At 32.6% G+C, this 12896-nt stretch overlaps 3 protein-coding genes across 3 annotated transcripts; 1 reads left to right on the forward strand and 2 right to left on the reverse strand.

Moving 5' to 3' along the window:
* Nucleotides 1–1738: 1738 nt before the first annotated feature.
* Nucleotides 1739–2580, reverse strand: LOC109164593 (splicing factor 3B subunit 6-like protein). The gene is made up of 2 exons (XM_019313108.1): nt 2190–2580; nt 1739–2082 (listed from the first exon to the last, which is right to left on the reverse strand). The coding sequence occupies exons 1-2, from the start codon at nt 2441–2443 to the stop codon at nt 1962–1964; spliced, it is 375 nt and encodes a 124-aa protein (XP_019168653.1). The 5' UTR covers nt 2444–2580; the 3' UTR covers nt 1739–1961.
* Nucleotides 2581–5051: 2471 nt separating this feature from the next.
* Nucleotides 5052–6511, forward strand: LOC109165082. Its single transcript, XM_019313701.1, has 4 exons — nt 5052–5502; nt 5726–5945; nt 6138–6183; nt 6263–6511. The coding sequence occupies exons 1-4, from the start codon at nt 5373–5375 to the stop codon at nt 6341–6343; spliced, it is 477 nt and encodes a 158-aa protein (XP_019169246.1). The 5' UTR covers nt 5052–5372; the 3' UTR covers nt 6344–6511.
* Nucleotides 6512–6535: 24 nt separating this feature from the next.
* Nucleotides 6536–8780, reverse strand: LOC109165077 (suppressor protein SRP40). Its single transcript, XM_019313690.1, has 4 exons — nt 8402–8780; nt 7199–7923; nt 6990–7088; nt 6536–6880 (listed from the first exon to the last, which is right to left on the reverse strand). Exons 1-3 carry the CDS (start codon nt 8511–8513, stop codon nt 6996–6998), a joined length of 930 nt encoding a protein of 309 aa, XP_019169235.1. The 5' UTR covers nt 8514–8780; the 3' UTR covers nt 6536–6880; nt 6990–6995.
* Nucleotides 8781–12896: the final 4116 nt, after the last annotated feature.

The following is a 12896-nucleotide window of genomic DNA, read 5'->3' on the forward strand; positions in this document are numbered from 1 at the left end:
ATCCAAAATTTTACAACAAATTATATCATGGACTATGATTCACCTTATATTGTGAACTCTAATCTTGTTTAAACTAGTGTGTCTTTTTTTTCTCTCTCTCTCTCTTTTCAGTTGGTTAATACAAGTAGATACATAATCTGTTAACTAGATGTACATAAATTTAAATATGTAAGTACATAGTCTTATGTCAATATTCTATAAAGTTAATGTATTGAGTTTATGGGAGAAGAATGTATTGAGTTTATGAACTTGTACTATTTCATTTATATGACTTTGACTTTTGAGCTTATTGTATTGCCGTAGTAGTCTTATTCATTGTTTATCCGTACACTTATGTTGTATTCATCTTTGCATTTAAATGTAGTTTTAAAGGAAAAATCACATTTCTGATCCCTTAATTATTTCTCAATTGTCTATATAGCGTATAATTTTCAATTTTAACTAATTTGACTATCGAATTGTTTAAAATTTCGTCAATTAAACCCTTCTGATGGACCAAAATGGTGATTTTCGTATTTTTAAAATTTCGTCAATTTGATCATCGAAGGGTTTAATTGACGAAATTTTAAACAATTCGAGAATCAAATCAGTTGAAATTGAAAACTATGAACTACATTGATAGTTGGGAAACAATTGAGAGACCAAAATGGTAATTTCTCATAGTTTTAAATTAATGTTTGATATGTAATCATGACTATTGTATAGTTTTAAGATAGAGTTAATCCTAACGGAGGTCCATTGTCTATTATAACAATTATGTATTTTGTTTCAGACTATCATTTTTGTCATTTTATACCCAGACTATCATATTTTAGACACTTTGGTCTTGCTATCCGGTGAATTTGCCAACAAATTAAAACGGAGTTTGGTTGAAAAATTCACCACCAAAATTGTTCAAAATATGATAGTCTAGTGTTTTAAATGATAAAAACGATAGTACGAGACTAAATATGAAAAATGCAGTGAGTTTTTACATGAATTCATCATCAAAACTTTTATTTAAAAAAAAAAAAAAACAATTACTCAACAAATTGGTGTGCTTTTATATTCACAGCCTGCATATATACAGCAACCTACTCAATGTTAAATTGTTAACAGCACTGATTGCAAGCCTTTCACATTTTGAAAGCCCTCAAAATAACAATAACCAAATTTCTAGAGATTCACCAAGCAGATCCTTAACAGAACTTGGCATAACCCACAGGATACAACATAGGGAAATAAGAAATAAAGAGCACTATCTTGTGCAGTTGCAATCGATTAGGTTATGATTAGTTGTTTCCTCCACATTGAGACACAAGGTGCACTGATAAACATAAAGATGCATTTACTAACCAAAGAAATTCTCCATTTTTTCTAGTGAAAGGAAAAAAAAAAAAAAAAAAAAAAAAAAGATGCGAGCGCAGGCAAATTCACCTTCTGGGGTTTATTTAAGAATTCATAAGTTAAAACAAGTTTCATAAGCTTCAATTCACCCATGCTACAGTTGTCACCGAAATCCCCTAGGAAGTCTAACAAAACAATGCATACTCTTCCTGGGAAGTTTAGACAGAAGTCACAGAACATATAAAATTAAAGAATAAAGATTGTTATTCAACCTTCCCAGTACACAATTGTGACTAAGACCCTCTCTAAGTCTTACTCTTTTAGAGAACAATCAGTACTCAGCAAATACTCACAAATACCCATGCCTAGATTAAAAGTTAAGAACCATCATACACAAACAAGTACACAAGTATAAAGCACAAGATAATAGATTAATATATAAGGAGGCATAACACAACTGGCAAAATTGAAAATGTTCATTCACCCTGCTAATTCAGCATCACAAAGTACCAATATCAAAGCCAATCTTTGGCTTTCCTCACTTCTGTTTTACTGCCAGTTACAGTTTAGCTACAATTCTACACATAATAGTGAAAAGCACTGGACATTGAGAAAAATTAGGGTTTACAATATAACTACTTATCTTTGCTGGGAATCCCATACTTCTCCTGAAGCTTCTGAATCTCTTCCTCCTTTTTCTTCTGGTCGAACTTCTTGCTCATCTTGGCTTGCTGATAGTACAACACTATCAAGTACCTATACAATTCAATTTCCGAAAAATCAAAGTCAATTGTAAATCAAAAAATCGATAACGGACGAAATTACAAAAGTAGATAGCTCGGTTAGGGTTTCAGATTGGGTACCTATTGGCGACGTTGAAGCCGGAGAGATGGTCAACGGCGGTCTTGGCGTCGTAGATATCCTCGTAGACGACAAAGGCGGTGCCGCGGGTGTCCTTGTTGGTGCCGATTCGGATCTGCCTGATGGCTCCGTACTTGCCGAAGATGTCGTACATCTCCTCGCTGGTGATGTTGAAAGGCAAGTTTCGGACGTAGAGCACACGGTTCACCTCCGGCGGCAGACGCGTGTTTCCCTTCCGTAGACTTATGGCAGCCATATTTTCCGAGAGAAATGCGAGTCGATTGTTGTTAAGGCGATGTTGAGGATGAACGAACGAAAGGCAGCGACAATGAAACGATGGCAACTAATTCAATAAATAAATAAATATGAAGGAAATTATGCAATTATCGAATAAACCATTTAAAATAGTTCCGTACTATTAATAAAAATAAAATTCTCTATTTTAATTTCCGCCCAAAATAGTATAGATTAAAACTCATATTCATTATTCATATTCCTATTCAACAATATTAAAACTTCTATTCATATTCTTATTCAAGAATATTAAAACTCCTATTCTTATTCTTATTCAAGAGTATTAAAACTCCTATTCTTATTCCTATTCAACAGTATTAAAACTCATATTCATATTCCTATTCAACAATATTATTCCGTCACTATTCCAATATAATATTAATATAAAATTACATTATTTACACCAATAATACATCAGTAAATCTATACACGCAAAATCTGTTTCATATTTATTCGAATAGTAATTTTGCGTAAATATGAATTATTTTTTCTATATAAATATTTCATTATGTTAAACGTATAACTGTAAACTTTCACCTATTTACACTAAATAAGCATGACTTCAACTCAAATCTATATTGTTGGACGTGAACTTCATCCTAGACACAAATGGAATGCAATCACGTTTAGAGTGGTGCGTACGTATCATATTCCAGAGACAAGAGGTGCTTAAACAATCAACTCTATAGAGCGTGTAGTTTATGATGTAGAAGTATTATTTTTGTACTATCGTGTGAATACTTTTTAATTTAAAAGATTTTGTTTATGCATGTGATTTTTTACTACATTTTTTTTTACACTTCAATTTAAATGAACTTTTCTACATTGTCATATTCCTAAATTTTTTGTTCAAAAGTGGATGAAGCAATTTAAATAAGGGCGAGTTTATCGAATTAATTTTTTTTTTTTTTGTGGTTACTAATTTGTACAAAAACAAAACTACCACTCATAGGTACATGTTGTAGTTCTATTCTAATACAATTGTGCGACCATGATGCAATTTTCCCTATACATATTTATGACAAAGAAGATTATGATTTCTTTGAAGATGTTATTTATTTGTCACTTACATTGTTTTCATTTTTGGGTAACTTTATTTAGTTATTTTTTATTTTTTTTTGCGAGAAAATATTATTTTTAGTCCCTCAACTATAATACATGTATCAATTTTAATTCTTGACTATTAAAATTTTCAAATTAGATGCATGACTATTCAACTTGTATCACATTTGGTCCTGCTGTTAAATTTTCCGGTCAAATTTCTAGCCAATTCATCAGTGACCAACTAATTTATTTAATTTATATTTTAAAAATTATTTTAATAATTTTTAAATTACAAATCTTAAAATGAAAAAAATAAAAAATAAATAAATAACGACGGCCACCCCACCCCTCATCCGGAGCGGAGATGAAGGAAGAGGGGGTAGGGTGGCCGGCGTTCTCTTTCTCCCTTCCTTCTTCGTCTCCGGCTCCCTTCCTCCTTCGTCTCCAGCGAAGACGAAGGAAGGGGGGGGGGGGGGGGGGGGGGGAGAGAGAGAGAGAGAGAGAACGCCGACCATCCCTTCCTCCTTCTTCTCCGACGGAGACAAAGGAAGAGGGTGGGGTGATGGTCATTTTTTTAAAGTTTTTTTTTTTAATGTAACAATTATTAAAATAAAATTAAAAATAAAAATTAAATAAATTAGCCGGTCACCAGTGACTTTGTCGAAAAATTTTACGACAGGACTAAATGTGATACAAATTGAATAGTCATGCACGTAATTTGAAAATGTTAATAGTCAAGGACCAAATTTGATACAGATTGAATAGTCATACATCTAATTTGAAAATATTAATAGTCAATGACTAAAATTGATACATATATTATAGTCGGGGGACTAAAAATGATATTTTCTCTTTTTTTTTCGTCTTTCACGATTTTCTGGATGGACATGTGCCTAAAATTGTTAATAACACTTATAATAATGATGGGTAAGTGCGAGAATAGTATGCCATGTATGAAATTTTATGCACAATGTACAAGTCTTTTAGTGCATAAAAAAAAACAAACAAAAATTATTAACATAATATGCATTCACACCTATAAAGTTTATTATATAGATCTGGTTGCAAAATTAGTTGTGGGGTATTGTTATATACTTTGCGTTTCTGATTAGAGATTATAGAGGAAACTCTGTTCACATTAATTTAAATATTAACTACAGAACTGTGCATGATGGAGAGAGTGATCAAACTTGAGATTCAAGCTCTTAGCTATTTGCGGCAAACAGTTACACTTTTCTTCCTAGAAACCTAGTACATTAAAGAACCAAAACAAAAGATCAACCTAGCTAGCTAAGCAAAGGATGTTCTTTCTGCAAAGATAACCTCAACCCAGTCGATCAAACAATTGATTTGGTAACCACAAAGTTCATGTGAGAATTGTGTATTGGCCTTTTTGGTTCAAACCAGTCAATTATGGCTAACCTAGGCTGGTTTACCTCATTGTTAACTTAACCTAGAACGCACATTCAGGTAGCAATTGCTGGTTTTTCGTCAATAAAAAAGGATGTTCTTTCTGCAATCAAAGAATGTACTATCCAAAAGTAAGGTTTAGAATGTTAGCCGGCTGCAAAGAAAGAATATAGGACCTAGCTTCCTAGCTTTGCCTTGACCATGAAGCAATATAATTGTCTTTACAACGCCACAAAGCCCTTTAGAACAAACAGCCTTACAAGAAAAGAACATCAGCCTTCTCGAATGGTGAAAATGGGTACTTATAAAAACCCCTCATGCCTGCACAAAACACATGTATGTTTGTGTTCAAATTCTCTAAGCCATTTCATTTAATTTCCTGGTTCTCATACTTTAAGAAGACACAAGTCTCTTGTTTCTGAACATAGGGTTCAAGAATGGCTAATGGGTCGAGCCTTAGATCGGTTGCATCACTGCTGTTGCTGCTGCATTTCTGCATGTATGTTGTGGTCTTGGCCATTGGCGGCTGGGCGATGAACATAGCCATCGATCATGGCTTCATCATCGGTAATTAGGCTTACTCTCTTATGCATTTTTATCTTTTTTTTGGGTAACGAAGGAAACCTGCAGTCACTGTCTAATGATGTGTACTGGGTAAATCCCGCCTTCTGATCCTAACCAGCAAAGAAACTCAAGGAGGTAAACCAGCTTAGGTTGTCCCTAGCTGACGACCTCCTTGTTTCCACATTTTTGGGATGGCATTTTAATGTTGTGGGGTTTTAATCAACAGGTCGAGAACTTGAACTCCCGGCGCATTTCTCACCTATATACTTCCCGATGGGAAACGCAGCCACCGGATTCTTTGTCACGTTTTCCCTGATCGCCGGTGTCGTTGGAGTGGCGTCTGTCCTCGCCGGAATCAACCATATCCGCCATTGGACCATTCAGAGCATGCCTGCTGCTGCTTCTGCTGCAGCTATTTCCTGGAGTCTTACTGCTCTTGCCATGGGGTAACCGTTCCCAATCCTAACATAACTTTCTTGCATATGATTCATTACTCAAGCTCAAGCTTGGCTCGATAGTAACCATATTGAAACATAAACTAGAATGCAAAATTAAAGCTTTTAGCATAAGAATTGAATTGAAACATTGGAATTGGGAGGCTTTTTCCCATTTGACAACAAAGAGTAAATGTTTTGCAGGTTTGCTTGGAAAGAGATTCAGCTAAACCTCAGGAATGCCAACCTGGTTAGTGTTTCAATCATATTTCCAAGAAATCCACAATATAACACATTATAAGTTTTTCTTTTGAATTCCAAATATGCAGAGAACAATGGAAGCATTCATGATCATACTTACTGTCACTCAACTGGTATACATAGCCGCCATCCATGGCTCGAGAAATTAATCATAGATTATATAGATATATGCGTGAAGGAGTGTGCAGTGTGATTTATACTCTTTCTTTTTGTTATTATTATTATTATATTTTCCGTTTTTCATTCTTTTGTTGTTCACTGAAGTTATGTATTACTACCTTGATTGTATTTGTGAAATAAAAGCATGTTACGAGACAGAATATATATAATATAATGCTCGCTAGTAAAAGTGAAAACTGATTATGAAACAAAGAACTAAAAACGAATATGCAGTTCAAGCTTCCTGGCACAGACAAACGACTATCACGCTAATGAAATGTAGAAAACGGGCAGGAAAACTAGGGCTAACTGCTACAAGATGACGAGAAAGCAACACAGAAGCAAGTAGTTCCAAGCTGCTTTTTTCAAAATATAAGGCTCTTAGACCGCTTTAAGGTTTGAGTTTGTGTAATCACCTCTTTCGCTAGCTAGTTATTCTTTGAGAAGGAAAAGTACTATTGCGGAGTTCTTCGATTTACCCAAGCCCAGCAAGCATCGCTGATAATGTAAGCATGTTTAACACTCTCCTGCATCAGAAATATTTTTACCAATTTTACCGCAATTTAGTACAATATTAGCACAACAGTCCACAGCAACATCGGGAAAGATGTTTAATGAATATTAGATTACTCTAACCTGAACTTATCTACTGGATCCCGTGAACAGCTCAAACAGTCCACAGCAACCCTTCCAAGATGTTGTTTGAACCGGTTGTAAAACTGAACCCACTGGAGGCTGCAAATAGTTGACAAAAACGGATAACCTTTAGCCCCAATACATAAATCAAAGCATGAATTTTGACCATAAACTAATTCAATCGTAACTGAATATGAAAATTGAAGGACCTGGCTATCAGAGCACTCGGGAATTTCAGAATATTTGATAGGATCAGCACCAGTACTAACATCAACTTCGGGAGTATCATATGCGGGTGTTGGTTGTTTAACTCCATTTTCTTGAGTTGCACCCACTCGAACTTCTGAGATAGAAGCACTCTCATCATCTACACCCAACTTTTTCTCCTCGTTTTTCATCAGATCTGATTGAATTGCATATGAGGTCATAGCATTATCTTCAACTTGTATCATCTCCTCAGATATTGCAGTCTTGTCCAACTCAATAGATGTCACTGCTCCCACATCTGATTTACAAGTTTCAGTTTCAAGAATGCTATCTGTAACTTTAGCAGCCAATAGAGAATCAAGTTCGTTCTCCACACCAGTAGGAGAATTATCAACCGTGATTTTGTTCTTGACGGCAGCATCAGATTCATCATCTGAACTGCTGCTGCTGCTGCTGCTAGTTGAGCTCTTTAACGAGCCTCCTTCATGAGATCCCCTCGAGGATTCGATGCACTCAACATTTATATCCTGGTCCCGGGGTTCATCCAAACCCTTCAATTCCCTTTCAACATGAATAACACTTTCCTCTTCCACAACCACTTTCTTATCCCCCTCTTCCTCGTCTCCCTCCACGAACTGGTCTTGGCTTCGGTTATCCTGAGATGCAGGGGAACAAAGCTCCCCTCCATCACTGTCTTTGTCATCATGATGCTTCAAATCCTCTTCCCCTGCCATAGTTTGATTCATCAAGACCAATCAACACAGGATCTTGCAAAAAGAAAAACAAATAAACACTTGCCAATCAAGCACATAGACCTCAAACATAATCCATAAATATATATATAGCCACTCCACAAGCAAAATTAATCCCATACTAAATCAATTGACAGAAAAGGAAAAGTTAACCACTTTCCAGCAAACCCATAACCAATCAAACCCTCAAAACCCTACAGAGATGTAATAAATATTAAAATAGAGAACAAAAGAAAAGAATGCAACTTTTCAAGAGAAAATAAGGGGTACCACAAACCCAAATTGGGAAGCAGAACAACTGTAAAGGTTTTCAAGATAAGAAAATGATTGAACCCCCGTATATGCCTCTACTGAAACTGGCCAGAAGAATCATAAAAAGCAAATCTTTGTACTTGTATTCAAACACACACACATTTTTATGTCTTATACAGGAGTATAGAGACTAGAGAGTACCATGACTGAGAGGAGCAGGGAGAGATGTAGAGTTGGGAAGTTGGGAGGCCCCCTTGACTTCCGATTCCTTCTTTTTCTTGGCAGCTTTCCGCTTCTTAGCACCTGATGGCATGATGATTAGGTAGCTCCCGGATTGAAAGTTGGGTGCTTTGATTGATAATTGAAAGCAGCAAAGGGGTAATGGTGTGTCTCTCGCAATTTTCAAGAATCTTTGTTGTTTCTCTTTGCTTGCCTTGGACTGTGTGGGGGCTTTCGCATCCGGACAACTACACAGTAGAGATCGAGCAGCGTTGCTGGAGGGGCCAGGGAATCCAGTGGTACTCGTATATTTGCGTAATTCTTGGCCCAATAATCTCTCCCACTCCTCTCCTTCAGGCAATCAGGCTAATGTTTTGATAATTTATGTTCCAACTTTTGTATAAATCTCTTCTTTTTTTTTTCTTTTTTTTTTTTCTTCTTTTCTTTTGTGTGTGTATGTATCTAGTCTAGTCCTAAATATGGAAAAATATTTGTGTGATGTAACTGTATTTGTCACTTTATCAGATAAATAATTAAAAAGAAATGATATTTTTATTTTTTTAGCTACTAAGTATAGTGGATTCAAATTTTCAATTATACATTAGGACGTTTAGTTGAAAAGCGGGCTGAAAGCTAAAAAAAAAAAACAAAAAAAATTATTAGCTAATGAGCTAATTAATTAAAAATAAAGTATTTGGTAAAACTAATTGTTGAATAAGGTGATAAGTGTACAAAGACATAAAATGATAAACTAAGATATGATTTTGATTAATGAAGGGTAGATGGTGTCGTTTTTGTAAATTAATAAATATTAAAACAAAAAAAAATTAAAAGTCATGAGCTGATTTGAAACGCTATTTGCGGTATACATTCTCTTATAAACTTATTTTCTTGCGAACCAGACGAGCTATTATAGTACTATATAGTAGTCTAGTAGCCTATAGAGAATAGCGCAGTGGTCAAAAGATTGAGTGTGGATGTAATGACTAGTGACCCAACAAATACTTGGATTCAAATCCCCAATGAGAAACGATTTCAACATTGGAACAAAAAGCAAATACTCAAACCCTACATCATTGAGGCACATCCCACGATTTACCAAGATACTAACGATATGAAATTACTCTTTGTAACTCTGTAACGGTATCAACCGCAGTTTAAAGTAAAAATGTAAGATTAGAGGTGTCTCTTTAATTTAAGGTGATCGATCAATATCATCACCTAAATCTTGTAGTTCTATAATTACACTTGCATTGTATGATTATGAATACAATATAATGTTATATATATAATCCTCAATACATAATATTTTATTCATAATATCAAAATAATATCAACAGGTTAAGAAATAATAAGGTTATCTTTGAGACAAAGTTTATTATTTTGCGAAGTAAATTGGCTTTTATAGCGTTGGGACATAGAACACATGTTGAAATTTTTACTAATGAGGGGCATGTGGTGTTCTCCTATATGCCAGTCGCGCTACGTGTGGATGCTAAAGAGTCGCGGACTGGTGTGATGGTTGAGATGATGCTTGACATGATACTTGTTTGTCCTGGTAAGGTCCATTTCCCTTTCTAGTTGGTCATAAAGCACACTATATATTGACATAAAAAATGACCAGTAATTGTTAATTGTTATATACGCGATGTATATCCTCATCAATATTGTTTCAATATTGAGAAAATGTCTTTGAATACAATATGAACAAAACTTGATTAAACTAATTTCATCTTACAAAATGTAAATAGTAGGATAATATTTATTCAAAAAATTAGATGAAAATATGTGATAGTTTCCCGCGATTGAAGGAAAATAATTTTTATATCATTATTATGAATGCTAGCTAAAAAAGGAAATTAAACAATATCCTATTTTTTGCAATTATATGCAGATATATATTGGTTCAAGGTAGGATAAGCAAACTTTGGTGAAAGTTCGGTTAACCGATCGAATCGAAAATTTTCGATTAATTATTTTTGTAACCGAAATACTTCGGTTCGGTTAATGGTTGGAGGTTTTGTAAAATTTCAGTTAACGGTTAATTCAGTTTGAAATTATCGATTAATCAAATTAACTGAACAATTAACTGGAATTTTTAATAAATAAATAAATATATAATGTAAAATCCTTAAAACTAAAATGAAATCTCTATGGACTATGGATGTTTGGACTTTGGATTTTGGATTGAAGTTATGTATTTATTATTATAGGTATTGAAATAATTATATTTATTATTATAGGTTTTATTTTAAGGATTTAAAAATGTAGCTAAAATAATTTTGGTTAATCGGTTAATAAAAAAAAAATTCGATTCCGTTAATTCAGTAATATAAAGTTTGATTCGGTTAACGGTTGAAATTTTGAACATTTTAGTTAAAACAGTTCGGTTAACCGAATACACATCCATAGTTCAAGCCTTCAAGGTAAGTATTTTTGTCATTTTTATCATTAAATGTATATATATATATATATATATATATATATATATATATATATATATATATATATATATATATATATATATATATATATATATATATATATAAAGCTTTTTTCGTGCCATGTTAAATTTGGTACCCAAAAAAATACAAAATAAACTCATTCTGGGTAAACTTACATTTCATACCATACATTAATGCTAAGCTACATATAGCAATTAGTACACGGTTTTTAGGGAAAGTAAAGTCAAATTCGTAAATAATTGTCATTGACTTTAACGATCCTTTTATCAACATTTTGACACTTGGACATCCGGTGCATAATTATAAATTTTTGTATTTTTTTTTCAAATTTAGTTAATTTGATAAATATTATGTTCATTTTTAGTCAAAATGACAAAATCTCCTATAACGGTTATGTAAGTTATTTGAATTTAAACCATACGTGAGCAATATGGTAAAATATAATAATATTGGGATTTTATAAATATTACAAATTAAAATATTACAATTTGTGAAAGTTTGTAATATTTATTAAATTAAACATTGACCTATTCATTTCCTTATTTTTCATAATTTTTAACTGTTATAACTATTATATTGATGGCTAATATTTGTCCAAGCCTATCACAGAACACTTTGTTATATATAATGATTTAGAAAAAATATTTTTTAAAACTGCAAGTTGTTTTCCACGAAAATGGTTTAGTTGGGAAGAGCAGTTGGATCCAAGTTTTCCATGTGAAGATGCTTCCACATAATTCACTAACCACTAACTACGTACCACGTGGGTTATGACATGATTAAGATTTATGAAACATAAATCAACTTCTTATTTTCGTAAAAAAGGCAAACCTTAAAAAATAATAATAATAATAATAATAATAATTCAGTAGCACACAGTAAAAGTTTTTTCTTTAAAAAAAAAATAAATTAAACAAGTTCCTTACTATTATTGACCACTAAGAAATATAGTTGCTTTTTTTTTTTGAACGGCTGGATCGATCAAAACAACAGATAATTGTCAACAATTTCTTATTACAAGAAATTTATTAAAAAGCAAAATAAAAACTAACAACAATCATATATACAATAAGAAAATATTCTTTTCCCCACCCTCCAACCACATTAGGAGGGGAAATTATTAGTGAAAATATAGGAGGAGGGATATATAGCATTGCTATAGTTTGTTTGTTTGTTTGTTTTTTTTTTTTTTTTTTTTTTTTTTTTCTGTTCATAACTACTTTCTCAATATACTGAAGCATAAATAATCAATACCGTCATCACTGGGGATCAAACTCATGACCTCTCATTACTATAGTTATTTATGCAGGTTTCTCCAAGAAACTCATAAAAACTAAGATTCTAACTTTCTGTATATTGTTCACAACTTTTTTTTCTTCTTCTTCATCATCTTCTTATTATCCTTATGCATTTTTACAGCTCTTTTTCTCGTTTTATCCTCTTTATTTCTACATTGTGTGTGTGTATATATATATATATATATATATATATATATATATATATATATATATATATATATATATATATGAAAATCAAATTTAACACCACACCTAAAAATTTGGACTAATATGAACTGTTCATATAAGATGATCAATGACTATAATTTTTTTTAAAAAATGGATCAATTTCATAAATATACAAACTTTCAAGGTTTATATATTTATATAAAATCGATCCCACCATTTTTTTTTTCTTATTTTATTTATTTTTAACAGTTAAATCTATTATAAATTCCAACCTAATTTTGTTGCTAGTAATTCAACACTTTTCACAGGAATCGAAAGTTTGTTTAATTTATTGTGGAGTTACAATGCCCTATTCAATTGGACATCCTAGTCCCTATCGTAGATGTCAGGGCAATGCCAAATTAGCCATAACTCATAACAACAAGATTATTGATTGAATTTTTGTAGGCAGTGACGAATAAAATTTGCTGTCATTATTTGATAGTATTTATTAAACAAACTTTATTCTTGTGTAATAGTTTACAAACTATATAAAAGATGTAAGTT

Source organism: Ipomoea nil, unplaced genomic scaffold, assembly GCF_001879475.1.
Source record: "Ipomoea nil cultivar Tokyo-kokei standard unplaced genomic scaffold, Asagao_1.1 scaffold3069, whole genome shotgun sequence".
Classification (NCBI taxonomy): domain Eukaryota; kingdom Viridiplantae; phylum Streptophyta; class Magnoliopsida; order Solanales; family Convolvulaceae; genus Ipomoea; species Ipomoea nil.